Source organism: Leguminivora glycinivorella, chromosome 19 (assembly GCF_023078275.1).
Source record: "Leguminivora glycinivorella isolate SPB_JAAS2020 chromosome 19, LegGlyc_1.1, whole genome shotgun sequence".
Taxonomy (NCBI): Eukaryota; Metazoa; Arthropoda; class Insecta; order Lepidoptera; family Tortricidae; genus Leguminivora; species Leguminivora glycinivorella.
In genome coordinates this window covers 4,256,162-4,283,788 of record NC_062989.1, presented here as the reverse complement: position 1 = coordinate 4,283,788, position 27,627 = coordinate 4,256,162, and the positions used below count along the sequence as shown (strand labels likewise).

Here is a 27,627-nt window from a genome sequence, read left to right as displayed (position 1 = left end):
ATACCAGATCTGGAGAGCCAAGACTCTCCCTGTTGATCTTCAGCTATTTTTCGATCTGGATGACTACCATGTATTATTTAAGATTTCAGGGCTCCTAGAAAAATACCTATTATGCCCATTGCGTCAGCAAACTGCTTATAGCCACTGTGTGTAGAACTATAGTTTGGAATGGGACGCGATGGTTTTTTGCGTCCTAGGTACTCATGGAGGTATACTACCCAGGTTGGCTTCACTTTGCGTGATCTTAATTTCGTTGCTGATCTGGTTTTGCAGGAATTGAAGCTTTTCATTATAATTCTGTGTAGTTACAACCATCGGCAAGTGCCAACCTTCATTTAATCGTAGGTATCTTGTTTTTTATGTAGCCTAATATGTGGCTCACTGCTGGGCTGATTTCAAAATTAAGGCCTGTGCTTTTTATTCCCACTCATTACAGTTTTGCTATCCGCTCCCGCCAGTCGTTATAAAAAAGCATTGAGGTCGTCCTTTTATCTCTTCTTTGGTGTTTTCCGGCCTGGCTGCGGTAGCACGGTAACCATTTGTTGCTACTTTGGACTACGGATCCGGGTATCTATCGCATTAACAGATGGAAAATTGATCAGTGCTGACGTTGCTGCACGACGCAAACAACAAAACCAGCTTTCTGGGTCAACTATCTGCATCCAACTCAAATTTTTATGCCGAGAGCTATATGCTGGACATCCGTTTCCACCATAGTTGTGTGTAAACCTCTTTTTTTTCTCGACACTCATCAATTGACTGCGCACAATGGAATTCCTGTGGTTGTGCTGATGATGTGTGTTCCTCCGATTATTATTTGGGGGTATTGTCGGCCTTTCCGCGTCACGCCGACCAGTGATCTATTGTGACGGCTCTTGTGATTAAATAACCTTACTCATGCCCGTTGAATCCAGGAAGTTCCAGATTTTTTGGACTAAAGTCTTGTACCTCGTAGGGTTGCAGTACTTGCAGTGGTCCTCCGATGATAAGGCCTCTTTACCAGCTTCCAAAGGTCTGCATAAAGAAAGAGTGCCTTGCAGATTCATGGTAATTTTGAAAATACATTATTTAATGGTGGAGCTATCAACGGATAATATCCCGTGTTCATTTACGTGTGTTATTTAACTCACTGCTTATATCAAAGTATACGTATGATTTTTATATAAGGAACACCTCCTAAGTCCCCCGCGTACTTGTACTAGTAGGTACAAATTAAATTCGAGTTTTGAACTCTTATATGAAAGAAAGTTCCAAATTCAAAATCGGAAAAAAATGGCCTGGGACTTGCGAGGTTCAATTTAAGGTCACGCCAAATTTACTCCGGAAACACGCCGCCACCGCCGTTTTTTGGCAAACGCCGTTGCTGATCAATTTTTGCACACACGTCTACAGGATGAATAACACAGAACAAGGCAAAAATTAGGAATTATTTTCACGTCGATCTCACGCCGATTTCACGCCGGTGAAATGATCGGCGGCGTCGGCGTGGCAAAAATGACCGGCGGCGTACGCCACGCCGGTCGGCGCACACCTCTATTCCATACTTTTTTCAGACCTCCCATTCCGTTACCGTCATACAAAATGTATGAAAAAATGATAACGGAATGGGAAGAAAACCTTGGGACACTTTTTCTCCTATTAGGATTGAAAGAGCTCGCGATTCTGAGTGGAAATCACATAAAAAATTCCAAATCCAAAAAAAGTGGGGACAACTTTGAAAAAAATGGCCCAGATAGTCTTTTATTTACACGGGAACGACTAGCTTTTGTTCTAAATGATTCACGGTTAGTTTCATTAGACTTATATTGACCGGGGGATATAGATCTCTTGTTCGTTTATCGATAGCTCATCGCTTAGGTACTCGCTGTTGATGAGACCAGTGCCTAAAGATATATGCAGTGAGTATTAAACGCTTTTGGTATGGCTATGGGCACATCTCGGACACTGGCGATCAAATATAGGAAGGAGGCGCGTTCCTAGCACACATTCTAAGCTCGTGTAGATGAACGCGTACCATGCTTGTATGAGTGATATGACAGGTCGACTGTTCGCGTTTTTGACAGGCGGTAACTGTGAGGTAACCGAGAGGGGGTGGGCGGCACTTTCAGCGGGGAGCGGGAGTGGCCATACTGTATGCTAGTACTCTTTATTATACTGTGGTATGCATGGGGAAGCACAAATGTTCGGTTGGCAAGCTTGAGATATTTCGACTACATATTTGCATTAAAAAGTAACTGATTGTTTTTTAGTATCTATACATGTCGATATGCCATTTAGAAAGATGAATTTGAATGCCCTTTTTGACCTTTTTAAATATCCACCATCATCCATACTAATATCATAAATGGGAAAGTGCGTGTCTGTTTGTTTATCCGTCTTTCACGGCAAAACGGAGCGACGAATTGACGTAATGTTTTAGGTGGAGATAGTTGAAGGGATGGAGAGTGACATACGCAACTTTTTGTCATTTTCTAACGAGAGCGAAGCCACGGGCAAAAGTTAGTTATAAATATTGTCTTTAGAATTAAACTTCTGCTAGATGCACCACTTATTAAAAAATAAATGTTGTTGGAATTGAAAGTATAAGGCCGGCAACAGACAGTCTTAATTTTCATAATCTTAAAAAATCATAATCTTATAAAATAAGATTGACTGCCTTGCCACACACATTCTTAAAATTCTAATTATTCGCAATATGTCAGATCAACCTGAAAAAAATCATAATCTTAAAAAATAAGACTGTGTGTGGACAGTTGCGAAATTGTATGGGAATCCGTGCACTCGATCTGATTTCATAAGATTATTATTTTTTAAGATTATGAAATTTAAGACTGTCTGTTGCCGGCCTAAGTTAACTTAGTAACAATACTAATAATGTTAACGAATTTGTTGGGAAAATATCGAAATTAAACTATAATAAATAAGGGACTGTTTGACAATTTGAAATAAATAAAAGTCTGAATGTAAGACTCCGATAAAATAGAATAATAATTTGCTTCAATAGAGCCATTTTTTTCAAAGTTGTCCACCCCACTTGTTTTGTAACATGGGTATTTTTTACGCGATTCATACTCAGAATAGAGAGCTCTTTCGATCCTGATAGGAGAAAAAAAAATGTCCCAAGATTTCCATACATTTTTTCGAACCTTCCATTCCGTTGCCGCCGTACAAAATGTATGAAAAAATGGTAACGGAATCTTGGACACTTTTTTTTTCTATTAGGATTGAAAGAGCTCGCGATTCTGAGTGGAAAACACATAAAAATTTCCAAATCCAAAAAAAAAGTGGGTGGACAACTTTTAAAAAAATGGCCCAATAACGCGGGCTATTTTATTTCAAGTCGTACACTTATTTTGTTATTTAATTGTTAAATGTGAGTGTGCACGGGAAAACGTCCCACTTTGTCGATTGCTATAAGTAAAACGTAGTGATTATATTCTCTTTGGCTATAAGCTGCTTTGTCAGCGTATTCATATAAAGATACAAGTAAATGTCGCCTTAATGGTAACCGACAAAGTGGGACGTTTTACTAAACACACTCACAAATATTTCTACTCAGAAATATCAATATATTATACAATTTCATCCACGTTTCGTTGTCTACATTAACATGTCTGGTTGATAGACTAAATAAATATACCTACTATGTAGTAGTTTTTTTTGTTATTCTTTCCATTCTATTAGATATTCTGACGTTAATATGGAACGGTTACGGAATGGAATGGGGAAACCTTCAGAACGTTTTTTTTTCTCCTGTTAGGATAGAACGAGCTCGTAAATCTGAGTAGAAATAATAAAAAATAGTAGTGAACAATTGAAGTAAAGTGGCCCAAGTAACGCTCAGAGAACATTTATATAAATAGACGATGAAAATCTACATACTAAACGTAATATACATTCCGTATGTAAGTGCATGTCATTTTTGGTAAATGAAATATAATTATATTTTGCAAAATGTTGTTTTATTTTATACTTGTTTAACTTGTTTTGAGCTTATACAGCTCAAAAAGTTTTTTACTGTTAAAAGAAGGATAAAAAGTGCGCAATGCGTAAATATTGACATTAACACAGGTGGCGCTGCAATCGATTTAAGCCTTTGACTACCAAAGACATCAACTGACAGGTGCGCCTGTAGCCCACCTTCGAGATAAGTGCGTTTTCTCATTATCCGATCCGATATTGGATGGGAGGATATCAAAGGCAAAAATCAAAGATGGTGGCTTAAATATATGAGATATCGGTCCTACATCCGAGATCGGATCGGATACGAATAACCCGTCAAAGCGTCAGCGAGACAGTGAGACGAGACTTTAATCATTAGAAAAGATACATAGGTACTGTCTTACAAATATTTTAGTTCATGCCTATACTGGACCATTTAGGGACAACCTGTAGGATTTTATCCGTATATTTATAAGGCCAAATCGTACGTAGAGTAGTCAGATTTTATATATGTAACTGATTGTATTTAGTGCAACTCGACTGTACCTCAAAGAACAATTTTCAAATCTAGCGAAATAATTCACAATACCAAAGACGATTGAGTACCTATTATAGAGTTACTGTCAAAGTGAAATGTGTAATCACAGGGCATAGACTGCCATCTCTCGACACAGGCTTAAAACTTTTGAACCTCAGTTTTGACAATTTGGTTCATATTCTTAGCTCGATATGTGATAAAATGTCAAATATTTTTATTGGCGCCATCTAGACGAGCGTTACCCAGGTGTAACGCCATCTTGGCCACCGTACCTTTTTCATTGTGGTTTTGAGGTACGTTTTTTTTTCTTAGACTTTATCCGTCTATACGGAGTTACATATCGTCACTACTTTTAAAAAAACTTGTATCTTCGTCTGTCAATGAAAAGAAAATTGTAGTAAGTATGTATGAAATGCACATAGACTTACTGCGTTTTGACTTTGAGGAGCACCGTGAGATACGAGATTTTTTCAAAGTAGTGACGATATGTCTTTGACAATACTAAGTTCAGTCGTCAAGTAAGGGCACTATATAGAACTCTGAGAACATCTGCCGCTGGTCTTCTTTCTCCAGCTTTAGCTGCAGCAGCAGGAGACCGTTTGAGCTGCATCTTACCACCACCTGGAACAAAGAAATCACAGGTCATTTCACAATGGCTCGCACCAGTGGAAGGAATGAGTGAATGAAAATATGTATGTAATCAGTCCAATAAAAATGAAATGATGAAAACAAGTTTTGAGTTGAAATTCATAAATTTGCACTACAGATAGAATTATAAGACAAACAGCCATGGGTTCTTCAATCTTTTATCTCTTTTCGTAAGAGCTATATTTAGAAAAAAATAAATGCTTTTTTTTTTAACATGGTCTAAAAAACGCTTTGTATTTGCAATTTGATTTTAGTGAAGGATCTTACATCCATGAAATTGACATGTTTGGATATACCTTTCACTTTCCTAAAAAATCAAGAGAGATTTTAATTTTAAACCGATTAAAACAAAAGTTATGACCAAAAACAGTCATTTGGCCTAAAATTAGTCAACTTTGATGCCAAATTTTACAGAATCAATGAGCTGTGAAGTAATTATGAGATACTATTTTACTTAAACACGATGCTGTTAATAGGATAGGCTTTAGAAACTACCATAATATTATTGGATTCAAATCGAAGGTCATTGGCGCAGGCACGCCCATTACCAGTTACGAATGATCGAATTGATCGATATTCAAAACCGGCCAAGAGCGTGTCGGGCCACGCTCAGTGTAGGGTTCCGTAGTTTTCCGTATTTTTCTCAAAAACTACTGAACCTATCAAGTTCAAAACAATTTTCCTAGAAAGTCTTTATAAAGTTCTACTTTTGTGATTTTTTTCATATTTTTTAAACATGTGGTTCAAAAGTTAGAGGGGGGGGGGCACTTTTTTTCCTTTAGGAGCGATTATTTCCGAAAATACTTATATTATCAAAAAACGATCTTAGTAAACCCTTATTCATTTTTAAATACCTATCCAACAATATATCACACGTTGGGGTTGGAATGAAAAAAAATATCAGCCCCCACTTTACATGTAGGGGGGGTACCCTAATAAAACATTTTTTTCCATTTTTTATTTATGCACTTTGTTGGCGTGATTGATATACATATTAGTACCAAATTTCAGCTTTCTAGTGCTAACGGTTACTGAGATTATCCGCGGACGGACGGACAGACATGGCGAAACTATAAGGGTTCCTAGTTGACTACGGAACCCTAAAAATTGGCCCCCTTACTGTAAATTTTTGGTTTTGTAGGAAGGGTCCTTTCTGTACGTAAGATACTCTGTGGTAGAGGCTCATATTATGGTGGAATAAATTGCTTTGTCGCATGGCATGATGGCATCTTGAGATGGAAAGTGCTGGGCTAGTGATGCAGTGGTCGTAGGTTCAAGACCCAACCAAGGCCGTGATTTTTTTTTAAATTATAAATGGGCTTACTCTTGACCACAGACTAGCCAAAGGCAAAGACTTGGCTAAGATGGAGTGAGCTCGCCCAGAAGATGCCTGTTCGCCCTTCATTTGAAGGTCGCCGGGTTATATGAGCTCGGAAATATATTTGTAAGTGTTATGTCTTTACCTTTGTAGAAATGGCCAGAGCTTTCATAATAAGTCGGATGTGGTGCACTTGATACTTGAGGGTTACCTCCTCTTCACAGCTGAAGCTTTGGACCATCTCGGACGACTTGGGCATGTCGATGCAGGATCTGTCCTGAAAATTCCAAAACTCCTGAAGTTTCTAATGGCCATATGTAAAAAAAAATATTGGTTAATGCAAACGAAAAAATAGCTACTCTAATACGTTAGTGTGTTGAACTCTAGCTGAAAACTTTCGTACTTAAGGGTTACTTCCTCTTCACAGCTGAAGCTTTGGACCATCTCGGACGACTTGGGCATGTGGGGTGGCAACGCGCATGTGACAGTCTTTGAGTTGCAGGCGTCCATAGGTTACGGTGACCGCTTTCCATCAGGCGGACCGTATGCTTGTTTGCCACCGGCGTAGTATAAAAAAATATTAATAAAAATAGCATAAATACAAAACTCACTCTTGTATTTCCTATTAAAGTGATAGACAAACCACAGAAAACTGTTTAAGTTTTAGTGCTGCTGATCTAACATATTGTTAAGGGGTTAAAAGAAAACGAAATCGTTACTGCAGTAAAGTAAGATATGAAATTTTATTAAACAAAAAATAATTAAATTGGGTTAAATTGTGGCGCTCGCCTACGCCACAATTTGACCCGAGGCTAGAGGCGAGAGGCTGGCAACCTGTCACTGTTTCAATTTCTATCAACCGCTTTTTGCCAAGAGTGGCACATGAAACTTGAGTAGTTTATAAAGGGGTAGGCCCTTTATGGGATACAGGCGTGATTATATGTATGTAATTTATAATGAAATTTAAATTAAAACTGGGGCTGGGCCATTTTTTTCAAAGTTGTCCACCCCACTTTTTTTTGGATTTGGATTTTTTTATGTGGTTTCCACTGAGAATCACGAGCTCTTTCAATCCTAATGGTAGAAAAAAAGTATCCCAAGGTTTTTTCCTATTCCGTTACCATTTATTCATACATTTTGTATGGCGGTAACGAAATGAAAGGTGTGAAAAATGTATGGAAATCTTGGGCCATTTTTTTTCTCCTGCCAAGATCGAAAGACCTCGCGATTCTGAGTATGAATCGCGTAAAAAATACCCACGTTACAAAAAAAGTAGGGCGGACAACTTTAAAAAAAATGGCCCAACTCTTCAAATTTTATTTACGGTGCTTTTAGAACTAGTTTGGATAGTTCTGAAGAATCTTCTGTAACTCTAGTTTAGTTAGTTTGTATTTGCAAAAGTGAATAATCAAGAACAATTTAAGTGCGGGTAGTTCGAGAAACTCGCGCGGTTGTTGATGCAATTCCTCGTCAGTCTACCCGTGACCACGAACATAATGTGATGTTCGAAACGTCGGGCCACATATAAATGTTTACGCGATTAAGTCCCGTTTTGTTCTAAAATTATGTATTTACCTGCATTCCATATGTGACAATGCTGACATTCGGATGCTCAGGTGACAGTTTCAACTCCATAATATCACAGGACCTCTCCAAATCAGCCAGTAAGCCGAGAAATGCTGGTGCCTTCAGCACCAATTTGGCTACTTCCGAAGAGTCTTCGTCACGTAATTCTAAGACCGAGTCTGCGGTCTGTGTGGAGATCTCGCAGTCTGTCATGACGTTAGTCAGCGATTGTGGCTGTAGACTAAACGAAACATGATGTAAGTGGGCCATTTTTTTTAAAGTTGTCCACCCCACTTTTTTTTGGATTTGGAAATTTTTATGTGTTTTCCACTCAGAATCGCGAGCTCTTTCAATCCTAATAGGAGAAAAAAAGTGTCCCAAGGTTTTTTTCCCATTTCCGTTACCATTTTTCATACATTTTGTATTTATTTTTTTATTTTTTATGGGATAGGAGGCAAACGAGCAGACAGGTCGCCTGATGGTAAGCGATCACCGCCGCCCATGGACACCCGAAACACCAGAGTAGTTGGAGGTACGTTGCCGGCCTTTAAGATGGGTGTACGCTCTTTTCTAGAAGATTTGAAGGTCGTATCGGTCCGGAAATACCGCAGGCGACAATTCATTCCACAGTGTATGGCGGTAACGGAATGGAAGGTTCGAAAAAATGTATGGAAATCTTGGGACATCTCTCTATTCTGAGTATGAATCGCGTAAAAAATACCCATGTTACAGAAAAAGTGGGGTGGACAACTTTGAAAAAAAATGGCTCAAGTATACATACTAGGTCCAGTTTACCCTTCGGGTTGGAAGGTCAGATGGCAGTCGCTTTCGTAATAACTAGTGCCTACGTCAGATCTTGGGATTAGTTGTCAAGCGGACCCCAGGCTCCCATGAGCCGTGGCAAATGCCGGGATAACGCAAGGAGGATGATGATGACGTCAGTATACCTACATACTTTTATATTGATACAATGTGCTCATTGCCCGGAAAACTTTCCACTTTGTTGCTTGGCATAAAGATACTTCGAAAGGTTATTAGTATATAGATAGAGATTTCCGTATCTGACGCTTCGTATCAAGGTATCATAATATCGTGTTACGAAAATCTCGGCCGAAACCCTCCTATAATTACACCTACAATGGTTCTGGTCAACTTTACTGCCCCACGTGCGACAGAATTTTCAAGACCAAGTTCGGCTTTGCAAGCCATATCCGAGCACACGCTCGTAACGTAAGTAGCTAGGGTCGCCGTTGCCGATTACGGCATGGATAGCTATATATATACTATAGTATATAGATACAAACAAATCTCATCCTTATTTTTTCAAGAAAAAAACATTAAATAGACACGAGTTACGAATTTCCTTTTCGCACGTGCATGACGTGACGTTTTTCAGTTCACATCGCCGTCCGAAGTTTCGACCTGGCATATAATGAACCACTTCTCGCACTAGTGCGTAAAAAAAAAACACCATCTGTTCTGAAATAGTACATTACGATACAAGTGCGTAAAAAAGGAAGTTCGAAACGAGTGGCGATAAATTAAAACACGACCGAAGGGGAGTAATTTTAAATCGACACGAGTTACGAATTTCCTTTTCGCACGTGTATCGTACGACGTTTTTCAGTACAGATGAGCCTCCGAAGTTTCGACCTGGCATATAATGAACCACTTCTCGCACTAGTGCGTAAAAAAACACCATCTGTACTGAAAAATAATATTATTAAATTAAAACCGAAGGGAGTGTTTTAAATCGACACGAGTTACGAATTTCCTTTTCGCACGTGTATCGTACGACGTTTTTCAGTACAGATGAGCCTTCAAAGTTTCGACCTGGCATATAATGAACCACTTCTCGCACTAGTGCGTAAAAAAAAACACCATCTGTTCTGAAAAATAATATTATTAAATTAAAACGGGACTTAATCGCGGGCAGATGTCTGCCCGTGACCACGGACGTAACGTCACGTCCGAAACGTCGGGTTAAATATAAAGCTAAGTTTTACGCGATTGAGTCCCGTTTTAATTGAATAATATGAGTGACGATCATGTTAGTTTAAAGCAATACATATAAAATAAATTACTCACACAAGAAGGAGAGGAGACCCTTCACCTCTGTAATACATTTTCAGGCTAGACTCTTCCCCTGACCCAAAAATATTGAGACATTCTGCTAACACCGCTATACTTATCTGAAAAATATAAACAAGGTATTTTTATATATCTAAATAATCATTTACAAAGGATACTAAGATTAAATAATCTGTCTAGGGGAAATCTGAATCTTTCTGCCCGTGTGGTGACGGGTTAAGAATTTCACCACCCGTTTTCTTCCCGTGGGTGTCAGAAGGCGACTGTGGGATATGGGTTAAATTGTGGCGTAGGCGAGAGGCAGGCAACCTGTCACTACAATGTCACAATTTCGTTTTCTTTCAACCCCTTATTTGCCAAGAGTGGCACTAAAACGAGTAGTTTCATGTGCTCTGCCTACCCCTTCATGGGATACAGGCGTGATTGTATGTATTGTATGTATGTATGTCTAGGGGAAAAAATTGTTGACAAATGTTAGATAGAATCAGAACTTGCGCAGCTAGTTAATTACTGCATATATGCACTGTTGTAGGACTTGTATGTCACTAGTCATAGAATAAAGCAATAAAGAATAGAATGAGCATAGATATTTTTGTTTATATGTATATCTATAGCATAGAGGAAAGAGTTGTATCCCCATACATCAGTAAACGCGAGTTATTTGTAGTGACATCTAGCGTAAAACATGCGTCAATCACGCGTCAAATAGCGTAAATTATCAGTACCACTACTCGACACTAGGTGTCAACAGTGTCTCGTCTGCCAAAAATTTAATATTTTACAACTTATATTACAAGCAGAAGGAATTCAAAACAGAACACTGATTAATACTATTGTAATGTTAGCTAAAAATTGTTGAGCATTAGATTTTTCGTTCGTCGCGACATCTATTGACAAGTAGCAGTACTGATAATTTACACTATTTGACGCGTGATTGACGCTAGATGTCACTACAAATAACTCACATTTACTGATGTATGGAGTTACAACTCTTAAATAAATAAATATTATAGGACATTCTTACACAGATTGACTGAGGCCCACGGTAAGCTCAAGAAGGCTTGTGTTGTGGGACTCAGAAAACGATATATATAATATATAAATACATACTTATATACATAGAAAACATCCATGACTCAGGAACAAATATCTGTGCTCATCACACAAATAAATGCCCTTACCGGGATTCGAACCCGGTACCGCGGCGCAACAGCAGGGTCACTACCGACTGCGCCAGACCGGTCGTCAAACTCTTTCCTTATTTATTCCTCTATGATCTATAGGAAGATTTCTATGTCTCTTAATTACTATAAATATCTGGGCAACCGAGCTTCGCTCGGTTTGTTTCGTATCCTTGACATGTGTCGCCATCTAGTTCAAAAATGAATAGTACCTACATCGAGCGAAAGAATTCTCAGCCTTAACAACACAACTACTCCACACGAGATGGCGCGCATTTCGCCACAAAAAACTCAAATAGTGTATTTTTCTATTCGTTTTAGCCTTGACCTGTGTCGCCATCTAGTGTTTGCAATAAATAGTACTTACATCGACCGAAAGAATTCTGTCTTAACAGTACAACTACTGCACACGAGATGGCGCGCGAAGAAAAACGCATGAAAACTCGAAAATTCGCGTTTTCCGGGACCTAAGGATAAGTTAGACCGATTTTTCACCCCCAAAAACCCCCCACATAACAAATTTCTGCGAAATCGTTAGAGCGGTTTCTGCGATCGTCAGTGTAAATAAATATATAAATAAATAAATAAATAAATAAATAAATAAAATTGCTCGTTTAAAAGTATAAGATATATTCTTGTGCATCAACTTTTACTTACTTGTAAGTCTTGTAATGTATCATCAACAGTTTTACTTACTTTGAACATGACATCAACATCACTCCGCACATGGTACTCTGTGAAGTTGTCAGCCGGGACGTAAGCAGAGGCTTGCACACACTTGCCTTCCTCTACAGTTAACTTCAGGCCTTCTGCAAGGGCACAGAACACTGCAGACTGTAAAAAATAAAAATACAAGTTACTTGCATACTCCACATTTTGATCAACTCTATTACAAGATGTGTTATGATTTTTATTAAAATTATGGGCAAAGACTGCAGAGACACTACATGATTCCAAAAATACAAAATAAACTTGTCTAAAAAATGTTGGTTTTGACCCTACACATGCATGCCTCTTAAAGGTTCTGGCCTGACAGTCATAAAGTCATCGCCATCCCGTCCAGAAGTCAAAGCGGACCCCAGGCTCCCATGAGCCGTGGCGAATGGCTCGGGATAACGCAAGGAGGATGATGACTACCTGAGTCTTGAGAATTTGTAAGACATAAATAAAAGTGCATCATTTAATTTTCTTTCATCAGAACCTGTGATTTCCTGTAATTGTATAAATAGCTATTGCAATCAATAGCTATTACAATAATGAAAATGAAATATTTATGAAATGAAAATGAAATATTTATTTTTCAAGTAGGCATATTACAATGCGCATATGAACGTCAAATAAAGCTACGCCGGCTCTAACCCTACGCCTCAGCCTCGAGAAGATTTCAGTCCCCCCTCAGTTGGGAGGGGGGTATCCACTATGGGACCGGCAAGAAACTCGGCGGGCAACTTCTTTTCAAAACATTACATCTTATAATTAACATGCATTAAATAACAAGATACAATTTAACATGCAAAAGTATTCATCAAAGAATACTCTATGGAAATTAATTTCAATAAATTATATTATTGCTTAATAATACGTTCTTCTTCAGAGAAAACATATCAAATTGTCACAGAAGAAAAAGATAATATGAATCTCAATATCATTAAATATGTAATTTACCTACACAACATAAAATATAAAATATTTGATGTGCTTTCTTATCTGAACTGTAATAATAATCGTTAAACATAATTGATGACTCCTAAATAAATAATAATAAATAGTTCACAAACCTCTTGAAACTGAATAGCTTTCAGTAAACTGCAAAGCGTCTTGCCGGAGTCCATAGACGCAGTAAAATAATACTGGCTCATATCATCTTCCATCTTGCTCCAACTCGAATAACGACTTCACCAGCATCAAATACTGATCCGCAGTTACCTCATGAGGCACGGTTTTACCCAGTATTGTAGCTATTCTAGCTGCTAAAACGTGTTTGCAAGTTACTTGAGCTTTTTTCTCTATTACTTGGTGTTTAAATGCTCTGCAAGGGCAGAAGTTGATACGTGGAAACACTCTGTAAACTCGGTCGTTGTCACCGTTTATTTCAATCAAAATTCGTTTATCAGACGTTGTATATGCGACGAGCGTTGGATACTTTTCCAGGATGTCTAAAGCTCTTTGCAAAACGACTCCGTATACTGAGTATAAAACTAGCAGATCTGTGTCTGAAACTGGAGCAGCAGGCTGTTAGAAGTCATAAACAAATTTGATCGCAAGGTAACCTTAAAAACATTACTTATTCTAATGAATTCTAATGAACACAAGTTAAATTATAATCTATTGAAAATATTTCAACTTGTGCTGTCTTAAAGTAGTCACACTATGGAGGCACCAGAGGACTTGGTCACTTTTTCTTTCATATGTGTAACTACTTACATTGTTTGGTTTCTAATTGACTGATTCGACTTTCAATTTCTCTCAGTGTTTGTTCAACTACTGTAGGAATATTTGATTTGCTGTTCATTCTATTCTAAACGTCGATTACTTACAGAGCCCTCAAATGCATCATAACATCTCCACTTTTACAATAATTAGATAATTACAATACAAGTTCCAGTTCCACACAAGTTCTCTTGAGTTGAGAAAGATTCAGAGATCTTCAATATCTGTATCTGTCAACTAAACGTCAAATATTGAAATTTTTTTTTTTTTTTTGTAATTTTATGGCCTGGTATCTAAGACCTTTAAGCCAAGTCTTTATTTTTGATGGTGATGAGTCAGTTCTTTGTTCACTTCACAGTTCATATTTTAATATCACTAGTTTCACTAAAGCTGTCTTTATTTTAATGGTAATGCGTTTGTACGGTTTTTTAAGTTGGTTCACTTCACATTTCACACATTTAAAACTCACTTTCGTTGCATACTGTCAAACCGGTGTAACGTCAAACTGAACCAAAAGTGTTTTTAACGAACTTATAAATTGGTTGATAATAGTCCACATTTTGCAACAACACTTTTAGGCGGCGGGAGGGGTCGTCTGTGAAATATTGAAATTTGGGCGGGAACTAACAGATAACAAATCAACTTGGGGAGACAATGTTCTACGACTTCTACGTAAAACTCGTGTAAAACTCTTATCCGATAAAATTTTCTGTGTCAAGTTTTTTCATAAAAATCACAATCAACTTGCAACGTTATATCCAAAGAGTAGTATAAGTTCTATCCATGTTCCATCAACCAATTTCTGAACGCAATGAAATTGACAGTACTAGTTGTCATTTTTGACGTTTGCATGCTGAAATTAAATTCAGGTTTCAGGCTTGCTCTGTCATGCTAAGGGGCGAGGGGATTAAAATCCATTAAGAATTCATGAATATTGCACAAAACATTGTTTATTTATTATGAGCGACGAGGTATTTAAGGCATTGTATATTGTTATTAGAAACATTTGAACACTTGACTTAAAAACACTTTATGGGTAAGTTGTAAAAAGTAATGTTTGGTATCGTAATATTTTATGGGTGGTGGTGGTGGTGGTGGGTTAATTCTGGGTGCGGTTACAGAATTGGTGCGAAGGAAAATGCCGGAACATTTAGAACTGCAACACCTCGTGGACCTCTCAGCAGGAAGCGGCGATGAAAGCATACCGAATCTGCTAGAAAACAAGCGCCCGCTAATCAAACGCTGCCCATTCTTCGGTTTGATATTGGCTACACTCTCATCCTTATTCTTCTCTCTATGTTCTGTGATTGTAAAGAGTCTTGTGAATGTAGATCCTATACAACTGGCCATGTGCAGGTTCATAGGAATACTCCTACCTACAATTCCTATAGTAATCTTCACAAATCAGCCTGTATTTCCGAAAGGTAAGAGATTAATGCTTGCTCTACGATCACTGATGGGTACAATTGGTTTATTATCCAGTTTTTATGCATTCAGGCACATGCCACTAGCCGATGCTTCAGTCATTGTATTTTCAGTACCTGTCTTTGTCTCAATATTCGCTTGTGTACTGTTAAAAGAGCCATGTGGCATTTGGAATATAATATCTATTGTATTAACTCTATTGGGGGTTATTCTGATTACCAATCCCCCCTTTCTATTTGGAGGAAATGAGGAGGCTCATCAGAATTACCATTATAATACAGTGCGGGGAGCTGTGGCAGCCTTCGGTTCTACAATTTTTGGCGCCAATGCTTATGTATTGTTGAGAATACTGAAGGGTCTCCATTTCTCAGTTATCATGACCAATTTTGGCATGTATGCTATTTTACAAACTTTGTTTTACTCTATTATTGCTGGTGTACTGTGTATGCCAAACTGTGGTACGGAACGGTTCCTGGTTGTTTGTCTTGCATTGTTCAGTTATTTAGGGCAGATACTGCTCACAATGGCATTACAAATGGAGCAAGCAGGTCCGGTGGCTATAGCCCGCTCTGCGGACATAGTTTTTGCATTTCTATGGCAAATCATGTTTTTCAATGAAATGCCAAGTAAAGCATCTGTAATGGGTGCTGTGTTAGTACTCAGTTCTGTTATCCTGGTAGGATTACGGAAGTGGGCCATGGCTTTACCCGCAGACTCTGAAATGAGAAGTAAATTGGGTATTCTAGCAAAATAATTATATATTTTTGAATCTTGAATCCATGATGTATATTATATGTAAGTGACTATAATGTAACAAATGTTGTGAATGCTCATGTTCATGTAGGTATCACATGTCATTTTAAAAATGTTTTACTGCATTGCACATTGTTTGAAATGTTATTGAAACTGTTTTGCTTGTACTTAATTATAAGATAGATCATTATATTTTGCATTTAAATAGTATTTTTGCTAAATTGTTCAATGCAAATATACCCAAAAGTCTCAAACATTCCATACAAATGACATAACTATATTAATTGTAGTGAACCTAAGTTGCACTTAAGATGCTTCAGCTCTTAATGTTAATTATAATCATTAATCATGACCTACTTCCCTGTTAGGCAAAAATATCTTTGACCGTATATTTGGAACTGCTTGAGTAGCTTTCCATTGTAAAAGGGTCCTTAAGGGTAATAAGGACATATCGTCACTACTTTTTAAAAACTTGTATCTTCGTCTGTCAATGAAAAGAAAATTGTAGTAAATATGTATGGAATGCGTATAGACTTACTGCGTTTTAACTTTGAGGAACAGCGTGAGATACGAGATTTTTTAAAAGTAGTGACGATATTTACCATATTTTCGAAATTTTAGATGGAAAGGACCTCATAGCACTTCAAGTGCCTGACTATTTTAAATATCGTTATTCATTATTATTTATTACTGTTATGTACAGCCAAATATCTTAGTTTTTAAAATGAAATATTTTAATGTGTTGCAGATGTTACTCTTATAAAATGAATACTAGTGCTACAAAATTGATTTGCTAATAATAGGGTTAAATATAAATTATTCATTATTCTCATTAGCTAAATTTGATATAAAATAAGACCTTTCATCCTAAAAGACTGTTAATTAAGTCCATCGTAACTTGAGTTGTGTCACCTGTCCTAGTCACTTGTTCCTTGTAGATTTAGTTTTAAATTTTAGACGTCAGGGGTCACCAAATGATGCGTTAAAAGTTAGACTGAGCTAAGCTGGCAACGATTTTTGTAGCCCAGTCTACGCCAGGGTTGAGTAAACATCTTAATTTCATAGAAGTTTGTCATTTAAAACAATTGCTCCCAACTAGCTTGTTATAATTCTATTTAATGACGCTGCGTTTTATTGTGACTAAATGTACCCTCTAAAACGGAACGCGATTTTTTTTTTAATCCGGACCCCTGAAGAAATTAATTGGTGACCCCTTCTCTAGCCCTTGATGTACCTGTTCATATTTCTTGTTTGTCAAGATTGACCCATCCTAGTCAATATTTACCTACATCATAAGTTATGTTAAATCTATTAGAATTTAATTGCAATTTGCACATGTTTCTATTATGCTGCCGTTTACACTAGTCCTTAACACATATCACGCGTTTTTCATATTATAGTATAGTTCACTATTCATTATCATTCATTCTAGGTAGTTCATATTTCATAGACAGTTAAGAAAAGATAGGCAGGTATAGAAAATTATGTAAATATGTCTTCAAAGGATGACTGCTATAGTTATTGGCCACTAAGTACTTATTAATTGGCCATTCTTAATGATAAGGCTTCTTTTTGCTACTAATGTTTTAGAAAAAGCGAAGAGAATCAAGTATACAGTACCTATAGACAATGTCAGAGTAAAATGTAAATCCTTGAGAAAAAGAGGAAGGTATGGCGGCTCTGGGCTCTTACTCCATAGTGACAGGATTAAAAGTTTTAAAACACTTAAACCTCAGTTTTGACAATTTCCTTGATCCAAATAATTTACTTGATACATAAAACGGTAGACAGAGCACATGAAACTACTGAAGTCACTGCCACTCTTGGCAATTACTGGGTTGAAAGAAAACGAAATTGTGATTCTGATTTACTTGATATCAGTTAAAATTGACTAATATTAATATTAGTAGCGCCATCTATCCAAGAATCAACTAAAGGTGTGGCCATGTGAACCAGAATAAAGGTTTGTTTATGGTTCTGAGGTACGTTTTTTTTATCTTTTACGGAGTTATACCTATATGTAGAGTCCCCGGCATAAATAATGATTTATGTACCTTGTCATATTAACGTGTTTAAATTTGATTAAAAGCGACAAGGTACATAAATCATCTGTTATTTATGCCGGTGACTGTACTTGGAAAAGCCAAATTACTAATTACTACCAATAACTATAGCACTCACCCTACGAATATTTCGACATATTTGTGAGGTAGTTGTAGGACTTTTGTTCATAGGTTCATCCTGTTTGGTTTTATTAAGATATCTAATTTAATTTATGTTCTGTTATTATCACAGTTAGTTACTGAAATTTTCACATTTGTTAGTAACTGCTTATGAGTCCGTTTAATTACTGAAAGATAAAATTTAAAAAAAAAATGTTATTTCAAAATAAATCTCTAGCAGGCAAATTTTTTTAATTGTTGCATAATCTTGATTATTATTTGTCGTCTCTATATAAATAGTCGTATCTTTCAGTAGCAGACTCTATTAGTTTGATTTTAATATCTTTGTTTTATGTTTTACTTAAGGGGCTGACAACACCCAAATCCGCAAAATTGATGTTACTTGCGCAGTTTTTTAAGATAAACTATTAGTTTTAGTAAGGCAAGTAAATTATATGTTATTATTCATTATATTTCAACGAACATAGCTGTACTCGATACACGATTTAACGAAATCGGCTCGAAAGAAAAAAATTGCAAAGATTGGTCTCGAGTTCGTCCTTAAACGGTTCTATGTCGTTCAATTATTCACTTAGCTGTCTTTAATTCAAATTAAAATAACAAAAATATAAACATCTAAAACACTAACGAAACATATTGCACAAATAATGCGTCTTTCTATTTTATTTTAATATTTTTCCGTACTTTTCGTACCTAGCCGCCCTGTTTTAGTGACATCGCGCTCTCACTTACTCCTATGCGAATAGACAGTGTTCGCTAGCGTCAAGGTCATTGGATGTTGTCAGTGTCTTAAATAATACTTGATGATAATGATGATAAATATTATTTGTATAAACGGAAAAAAAATTAGCTACCAACTTACTCGTTTTTTTTTTATTGAGAAAGAAACAAACGGTCACATACGCTCACAATCGTTAATAAATTATTTCAAATCTTACGATCTATTGTTATGTAATTTTAAGTTTTTTTTCTGATACAGCGATTAATTTAATAAAATTTACCTGTCTCTTTACCAAAGGCGTAATTTTACCTATTAAATTTTATTTGAGTGTACAATGTAACGAATATTACTTAAATTTTATGAGTAAAATTTCTTACAGGATCTAAATAATGTATGTACTAAATTGAATACGTTCAAAATGCTAATAACGTAACTATGTTCTTAAGGTTATTTTGCGTGCATTTATCTTCAATAAAGGATTGTGATATATTTTCCTGTACTACATCATAATTAGACAAATTATATTACTGCTTAAAAAGTGTTTTATTTAAATGTGTACGACATTAATTTTTTTTAAACTGATGATAAATATTTGCGCCTGCCTACTTAAAAATTTTCAATTTCAGTAATGCCTTTTCTATTGGTAAAAATGGCTTAAAATAAAGCCTGTTCCGTGCCAAACCCTTTGAACGAAAAAAACACATCAACCACAGTGAGGAAATCGCTTCTATGTAAATAGCCAGGTTATTTACTAGCCCTCCCCCGCCCCTTGCCCAAGGTGCGAGAGAATTTGATAATGGCCAGCGCCAAGGAACATCAACGCTCCGAAGCAAAAAAGCATAGCTACCCTTGTTTTAAGAGAGTTATGAGACGATAAATATAGACGCACCAAGGTTTTTTCAATTTGCCGCCTTTTTTAGTGATGGAAGGAGATAGCTTGACAGACTATAAAACAAACTTAAAACAATGTCCTAGAACAGAAGTGACATTTTGTTTAGATCGTAGAGGAAAATGAAGAGGAAAGGAAATAAATATTTCAGTATAGAAAATATGCGACCACACTCATCTAGTTCAGTTTGAAAGTGAAGGAAGGTAATATAATATGACGGAACACTAGAATTTATAAAAATAGACATTTAATTATAAAAAACATGTTACAGAGGTTCGAAATACAAATAGTAAAAAAAGGTTTAACATTTTGATCCTCCAAGCAGGAAGGATAACTGCCGCTTTGCTCCTACTTATCAAAAGCCCCTTTCCGAAATCTGATGAAATTTCTGTATTTTTTTTTAAATACGAAGGAAATTTCAAAGTACCAACATTATATTTCTGGGAGCACTTCATGTAGCAACGTTTTACCAATTTTGTGGATTCTGTGGATAGCACTGTCACTGTGACATGTGATTGTGCTGTCTACTCGATCCGATCATTTTCTATTTATTATTTTGCGAATTCTGTTAGATTTATCTACATTTTCCACACATTCAGTTCCAACTCCTGTTGCTTATCCTTATACTTACTTACTCACATAACTTAACAATGGCTGATCGTCTTACTCAATTACAAGACACAATAAATCAGGTAAGCGTCGCATCGACGGTAGTTTACGTGTCTAATTGTGTCCTCATTTTTAAGGCTGCATTTGTTTTAGCAAGCGGAACACTTCTGCAACAGCATCGGTATACTTCAGCAGTTCTCTACGCCGAGCAAGTTCCCTGGTTTCGACCGTAGTGGCTCTCAAACGCCGCAGCAACAGCAGAGTCAGGAAGACTATGCGTTGTTGTTCGCTACGTTGATATCGCGTTGTGCGAAGGATATCGATACGCTGATCGAGTCACTGCCTAGTGAGGAAAGTTCTACTGAGTTGCAAGTGCAGAGTTTAAGGCGTTTGGAGGCTGAGAACAAGGAAGCTGCCGAGAGGCTTGAAGAGGTTAGTAAAATTGCTATGAACAGCTTTCTTTTAAACTTGTTGAATAATAATTAGCGCTTTGACTGAATGGATAGAGCACATTAGTACTGAACCTTGTTGTGATGCTGCAATACTCACAGCACATTCCATAGTTATTGTTTGGTGCCAATTAAACATACTACTAGTGTGGTAACTATTCGTAATAAAGACTTTTCTAATATATCATAAATAAAGTATATTCATTTTATGTATTTTCTGTTCAGGCTGTCCGCCAAGGTGAGATTCTCCTAGAAAAAATCCAGGGCGCCCTCAGCGACATTGCACAGTGCCAACTCGACATGCAGAATCCAGCACAGATTCTGAACAAGGAAGTGAGACCGTTATAGGACTTAAAGAAGCATGGCGGCTACCACCGTCGGTGATAAACCTGAAAAACTGTGCTGTGTGTTATGTTACATGTATTAGTATGGAAGAAGACCTTTGAAGGTGCCTGTTACATAATAAAATACCTTGTACATATGAAAGCATAGAGAAATATGCAAGCTTCTACAATGCTTACTCTGATACATTCATTTGCTTTCATACAAAAAAAGCTGAGTTAGATGGACAAATTTCTTGTTGCCTTGAGATCACTGTTAGTTATGTGCTGACATAAAGTTCTGAGACAGAAGTATATGCAAGAGCTTAAATAGCTCAGATAGTTTTGTCGATTTTGGTTTCGCTCAAGAACCTTTGCGAATACGTTACAGACTAAGGTGTAAATTATCTACGCATTTTGTTATGAAAAACGATACAATATACGGCTTAAACAAAACGCGGAATATAAATACATAACAAAAATTGCCTTGTGTTGCTTAATTCCGTGATTCAATATATGTATGTATCTACAAAAGCTTTGCCGCCATCCACGTCTTACTCAGCTTTAACATAAGACTGAAAATCACTTAAACATTAGTCTTTAGAGTCAAAATCTCTTTAACTATTTTTACAATGAATGAATGACAAGTCTAGCTATGAGGTTTTCCACGAACACCAGAGTTTGCGCTATGTGGCTATATATGTCACTCTATATGCCTGGATAGGAGTAAAAGAGAAAGATGTCCGCAATGTGTTAACCCAGGTGACAGCAGTAAGTCCTCAGTACTAGTACTGTCACTGGCTGTCATGGCCAACCTACTGCGTTTCGATACTGGTAAAATATCGAAGTATCATTCATTATGTTCTTTTTGTATCTAGGTTATTAATTATATACGAATATCAAAATATCAAAATGATGATAATTGATGAATATCAAGATGATTTTTAGTTTAAAGCAAGAAGATAAAAATATTTTCAGAAATATGTACCTACTCTTTTTATATAACAAAACGCATCCATCAGTCAAGCGCCGTATAGCCATCATCTTCTATTTCTGAATTGATTTTTAATAATAATTTACTAAGGTCTAAATCAGTTTACGACCAAACTAGAGTTATGCGACGTTGCAGTCAGCAGTCTGGCAACGTTGCATTTTGAAGTAACAAAACATTTAATATTCATTCAATTTGTCGTGAAAAGTCTTCATGACTTACTACTCATATTATACCTATAAGTTACCTAATTTCGTCACTCTGATTAAGTAGAAGTTTGGTGTGGCGGTCAAAGATACTGCTTTTTAGCTGCGATAACTTGAGCAGCAGACGAGGTTCGAATCTCACCGGGGAGACCTTGCTTTTTTGTGAATCTTTTTTTATTTTTTTATTTAATACTTTGTGTTTGATTTATTTTTATTCATTATATTTGATGGGAAAATAAGTACTAATATTTCATATCTCAGGTTTGACATGTTTTTACACCCGAACTACCAATATTCCATGTTTTATCAATCTGGACCAACACTTAGTATGGTAATGAAAAAACTTTTCAAAGAATTTGGTGAATAAAATTGGCCTATTAATATAATTATTGTTTTATTCCCCAATAATATACAATATCTAATATCTATCATTTTGACAACTTTAGTCTCATTCTGATCATAGTGCCGTCTGACTCTGTCGTGCTGAAATTATGTAGTTGTTTGTGGTAAAACATTTTTATACTACTAAAAATGAAATAATCAGAAAGTAATACTTCCGTCTTAGTGCGTTATCACATTATCCGATCCGGTATCAGATGTAGGACCGATATCGATATCCAATATATTTAAGCCGCTATCTTTGATTTTTGCCTTTAAAATTCTTCCTTCATCCGATATCGCGGATAGGATAATGTGAAAACGCACTTAGAGTTGTAATATTTTACCTAGCATATTTTGGTTTTACTGGAATGTACGTTCAAGATAATTCAGAATTATCGTTAAAACTTATGCAAAAAAAATCAAAAACTATAAAATTAAAATAAAACACAAAAAAACTGTTATCTTCACTTTGTGTCTCTCCGCCGGGATTCGAACCCGTGATCTCTGGATTGAAAACCAAACCAACTTCAACCGTGACCATAACGTGTCTTGACAATTGGCCCGAAATTCGCCATCATCTAGCTTTCACTAATGTGTCAGGCGTTTCGATGTTCCTGCTGAAAAGTAAATACTTAAGTTAGTAAGTTGCACCTGTCAAATGATTGAAGAGAAAAACGTGAGACGGATGTATGGGATGACAAGTCTGTACTGTATTGGAAAGGTGCAGGGTGCAAAGCGGGTGGAGGGGGTAACTAAAAGGATCACAGCCAGCGCTCACTATGGCCAAAATTGACATTCCTGTCACTGATTTACGCTGTCAAATCCATATTGCAGTAAACATTTTCGAGATAAATTTAATATGGGCCTAGTAAAATTTGTTATGGTGAATTGTAATAACACCAAGAAAAATAGCGACTAAATTCTAGCTATTTCCAAGACTGTGGTGAAAACGAAACCACCGTTTAAGTGGATAATTGCCGTAAGAAGAAAAGTGTCATCTAACCTCTGATTATTTAAAGTGCATAATCATTTGTTACAAGTATTGAATTTACGGTGAATTTATAATGCAAACTTTATTGGAGGTAGAAAAGCCGATGTGGAAGCCAATCCCAGTTACGAGTATGTTCCAAAATCATTTGAGTTGTTCCCTCATGTCTGCTCCTGTGTACAAATCGAAACAGATTGACAAAAATGCGTAAACATCGAAGTTTCAATGGGATGAAGGAGCACGAAAACAAGAAAAGCAGAAGCAGGCCATCCACTAAAGGCTTATCACATTTTAAATAAATTTCCTGAGAACTTATTTCATCGCATTGATGACTATATATTTGTTGTGATATGGTAAACCTCTAATATTTTCAAGTAAATGAAACAAGTTTTTGTAACGTATATTATAATTAAAAGTTATTATAGCTAGTTTCTTTTTATTTTACTATAAACCCTGTACCCTGTCCCTGAATGATATACAATAGTACCTACAGTTAGCCTATGAAAATGACATATCAACAATTTCAAAAACCAATGATTTATTTATACTTTATTGCACATAAGTTCAAATGGTGGAATAATGTCTTCAATCTCTAGAAAATTCCCAGGTAGAACCAATTTCTTGCCTTTATTCATTGACCGATATCGCATATATTATGTTTAAGTCGCCATCTTTGATTTTCGCCTTTGAAATCCTTCCTACATCCGATATCGCGGATCGGGTATAATGTGAAAACGCACTTACGGCCCAGCCACGACATTTGGTCTAAGCGCGGCAGCGGCGAGCGGCAGCCATACGTGTGAATGAAAAGTCCCATCACTGTGTCTCGCTTCAATGTATGGCCGCCGCTCGCCGCTGTCGCGCTTAGACCAATGTCGTGGCTGAGCCGTTAAGGTTGTAATATTTTGCCTATTCTGGAATGTACGTTCAAAATAATTAAGAATTATCGTGAAAACTTACGCAAAAAAAATCTAAACAAATAAAAAACCATAAAATAATAAATAAAACCCAAAAAACTGGATATCTTTACGTGTGTCTCCACCGAGGCTTGAACCAGTGACCTCTGGATTGAAAAGCGAACGAACTTCTGATGAGACCATAACGTGCCATGACAATTTGCCCGAAATTCGGTATCATCTAGCTTTCGCTACGTGTTAGGCATTTCGATGTTCCTGCATAAAAATAAATAGTCAGTTCCACCTGTCAAATTATTGAAGAGAAAAACCTGAGACGGATGTATCGGATGACAAGGCTTGCAAATTTATTAAATATAGATATGTGCCAAAGCGAAATGCAGATATTTGCCACTCACTCTAACCTATAGTTGCGTCTCAAAACTTGCAGCAATAACTTGCACGTCTAAACTCAGCTTTAAGCTATTCACTTGATGCATTAATTTCATTGATACTATAATTGTAGGTATGCAAAATATGATAAAACATATTAGTAAGCTAATAAATAATTTGGGCTCAAGATTTTCACAAAGCTGGCAACCTTAGGTATGTAAATAAATGGGATTTAATCAATGTACAAAATGAGCACAGCTTACAATTTTCTCTATGCTGGTAGTAACACATTAGACATAGATTTCATTTAATTTATAGGGTAGGTACTTTATATAACAGAAATGTCATTTTAAATACATTTCTTGAGGCTAGGAAAAAGAATAACTAATTTACTTATTTCAAAAAAGTTTACTTATATAAAATTATATAATAATTCAGAGCCCCCCACCAAAAGGTTTGTTTAGTCTCAAATATAGTATTATTTTGATAAGTAGTATACATATAATTATTCAACTATTCATTCATCCTTATTTGTTTGTTTGAAGGAAAGCAGTTATTTTTTATCCGACTTATTAAACCAGAAGGAGGAGGTTCTGTATTCTGGTTAGTGTTTTTTTTCTTATTGTATGTATATTCCCATTTATCTTGCATATGCGTATATGTATACCTACTGATAGATATTCATCAATTTTTTTTTTATGTTTTCCATAATTTTATTATATGTACTTCACAGTTAGAGTGGTTCTTGAATAGGTAATAAGAAGGCAGATCTAGAATACATTTATAACCATATAAAATAGTACATTATCGTACGACGTTTTTCACCTGTTTGACCTGGCATATAATGAACCACTTCTCACACTAGTGCGTAAAAAAAACACCATCTGTACTGAAAAGATAGTGTAAGCATATTTTCCCATTTCCATAATATCCTTGTGAAATAAGCTTTTGTTTTTGCTATGATAAATACTACTAGATTGTAAAGCCCATATAATAAAGGAGTAAGTATTCAAACATTGGGTTCTCTTATTTATCGCCAAAAATTTATAGCCGAATATCACTTCGCAACCCACGTTTCGCCGAATTTCATTCCGCCGAATATTCATTTCCCAATTTTACCTTTTTTTTATTTGCCGTCTTAACATTTGCCAACTTAACGTTTGGCCTTTTTTTAAAAGGCCTTTTTTTGAAAACCAAACTTTCATGTTGCATGTCATATATCATTATGCCGGCAACATAGTCCTTGAACAGAAAAGTGCTGCTTTGCTCCCTCCTAACAGGGAAGAAAAGTACCCTTTCCGAATGGGTGATGTTAAAAATTATTTGTATTTTGTAACTTGCCTAATGTTTCGTTGCGAAACGTTATTCGTCCAAAAGTTGTTTGACCAAGTGAAACATTTGACAAATGATTAGTCTACCAAACGTTTAGATGGATTATAATAATCTGCTTTTCAATAATTCTGCCAAATGAGAAGTTGGCATACAAAAAGTTGCTAAACGTTAGTTGTCAAAATGAAACTTTTGCCAAACGTTGTTTGGCAAATGAAATTCGGCCAAACATATTTCTGCGAAAAGGCAGAACACCCAAACAAACATTGATGTAACTTTGAGTTTTCCATGGCCTTTATACTATTAGTTGTCAGTATGTAAATATATCTTATGCTGTTGAGTGGATCATTGTGTGTAGCTTTTCCTCGAAATTTTTGAGGGTGACATTTAAATTTTTGTTGTAAATAGAAAAATAACTTAGGGCCCAAAACATGACCTGTCTCTTCATACATTAGTATTAGTATTTAGTACCTATCGTACATAAATTTATAAATAAAACATTGATTTTTAAATATGATTTTTTTTTTTCATTAAGCATTTCTTTTAAAACTGCCTACCTAACTACATCATGGATATTTGGATAAGTAATAAAATTGCAAGCATAACAGGCTAACAGCCCTGCTGAAGGCAACTGGACTACAACCGGGAATTCGCAAATACGGATATCGCAGATCGCTGATACGGCCATCGAACGATTTGACGACTGTCGGAGAAATGCCCGCAGACAGTTTTGTAAATGCACCGTCTGGCAAGCCCCGGCTCATCTGAAACCGGCTGTTCGAATGGAACCTTTACATTCACGCGGCCTCAAACACCCTAACTTGTCATTCACATCGCTTGTAAGTTAATAAAACCAGTATACGCTTGCGTTCCGATTATTCATCTTATTAGTAAATTCTTGAGATCAGAGGCTGATGGAGCGTCGACTCACCTATACTATGGGAATATACGCCCAGCCTCTCGCCTAAAGCCTCACCTGTGCCGTGCAGTTGATAACCAACCTCTTCGCCGCACACACGCGACTTGCCGCCGATTTCGCGCTCCGCGTTCCATATTCGAATTTAAAAACGAATTCCAGACTATCGTGTTTGTTTATGACCAACTTTTTATTTTAATTTGAAAGTGGACTTAAGTTTTATTTTTAAACAATGAAGGACTATGATTGTGACTGTTGCGTTTGAACGTGTTGTGTTTATTTTCTACTGTTTTCGGAATTCCCTTTCAAAAGGGAGTGGATGTGAAACTGGATAGGACCCGGAAGAACGGGTTGACTCTCCCAACGCGCTTCCGCGAAAGGTACGTGTTTACTGTTTACTATTTATGTTTACTGATTGAGTGATTGGTGAATGTATGGTAGGCAGTGATTCTGTGTTTATTTCCTCA

General features: G+C 36.5%; 4 protein-coding genes across 4 annotated transcripts in view; 3 read left to right on the top strand and 1 right to left on the bottom strand.

Annotated features, from left to right (window-relative positions):
• Nucleotides 1-4,857: 4,857 nt before the first annotated feature.
• LOC125236799 (cell cycle checkpoint protein RAD1) lies at nucleotides 4,858-13,294 on the bottom strand. Its single transcript, XM_048143727.1, has 6 exons — nucleotides 13,063-13,294; nucleotides 11,981-12,118; nucleotides 10,101-10,204; nucleotides 8,022-8,253; nucleotides 6,592-6,723; nucleotides 4,858-5,101 (listed from the first exon to the last, which is right to left on the bottom strand). The coding sequence occupies exons 1-6, from the start codon at nucleotides 13,153-13,155 to the stop codon at nucleotides 4,988-4,990; spliced, it is 813 nt and encodes a 270-aa protein (XP_047999684.1). The 5' UTR covers nucleotides 13,156-13,294; the 3' UTR covers nucleotides 4,858-4,987.
• A 1,338-nt stretch (nucleotides 13,295-14,632) lies between these two features.
• LOC125236437 (solute carrier family 35 member G1) lies at nucleotides 14,633-17,870 on the top strand. Its single transcript, XM_048143241.1, has 2 exons — nucleotides 14,633-14,750; nucleotides 14,836-17,870. Exons 1-2 carry the CDS (start codon nucleotides 14,747-14,749, stop codon nucleotides 15,891-15,893), a joined length of 1,062 nt encoding a protein of 353 aa, XP_047999198.1. The 5' UTR covers nucleotides 14,633-14,746; the 3' UTR covers nucleotides 15,894-17,870.
• Nucleotides 17,871-20,195: 2,325 nt separating this feature from the next.
• On the top strand, nucleotides 20,196-21,283 carry LOC125236661 (mediator of RNA polymerase II transcription subunit 21). Its single transcript, XM_048143552.1, has 3 exons — nucleotides 20,196-20,377; nucleotides 20,448-20,726; nucleotides 20,969-21,283. Exons 1-3 carry the CDS (start codon nucleotides 20,336-20,338, stop codon nucleotides 21,089-21,091), a joined length of 444 nt encoding a protein of 147 aa, XP_047999509.1. The 5' UTR covers nucleotides 20,196-20,335; the 3' UTR covers nucleotides 21,092-21,283.
• A 5,974-nt stretch (nucleotides 21,284-27,257) lies between these two features.
• The window catches only part of LOC125236255, a 162,807-nt gene continuing 162,437 nt past the window's right edge, over nucleotides 27,258-27,627 (top strand). Inside the window, exon 1 of the mRNA XM_048142945.1 lies at nucleotides 27,258-27,540. The gene's annotated coding sequence lies outside the window, so the exon portion shown is untranslated. The remainder of the gene's footprint in view (nucleotides 27,541-27,627) is intronic.

Coding starts and splice junctions, on each gene's coding strand:
- LOC125236799 (XM_048143727.1), bottom strand. CDS start 13,155: ATGGAAGATGATATGAGCCAGTATTATTTTACTGCGTCTATGGACTCC. Junction 12,119..13,062: donor AAGCTATTCAGTTTCAAGAG/GTTTGTGAACTA, acceptor TATTTTTTACAG/TCTGCAGTGTTCTGTGCCCT. Junction 8,254..10,100: donor GGGTCTCCTCTCCTTCTTGT/GTGAGTAATTTA, acceptor TGTTTCGTTTAG/TCTACAGCCACAATCGCTGA.
- LOC125236661 (XM_048143552.1), top strand. CDS start 20,336: ATGGCTGATCGTCTTACTCAATTACAAGACACAATAAATCAG. Junction 20,378..20,447: donor TACAAGACACAATAAATCAG/GTAAGCGTCGCA, acceptor CATTTGTTTTAG/CAAGCGGAACACTTCTGCAA. Junction 20,727..20,968: donor CTGCCGAGAGGCTTGAAGAG/GTTAGTAAAATT, acceptor TTTTCTGTTCAG/GCTGTCCGCCAAGGTGAGAT.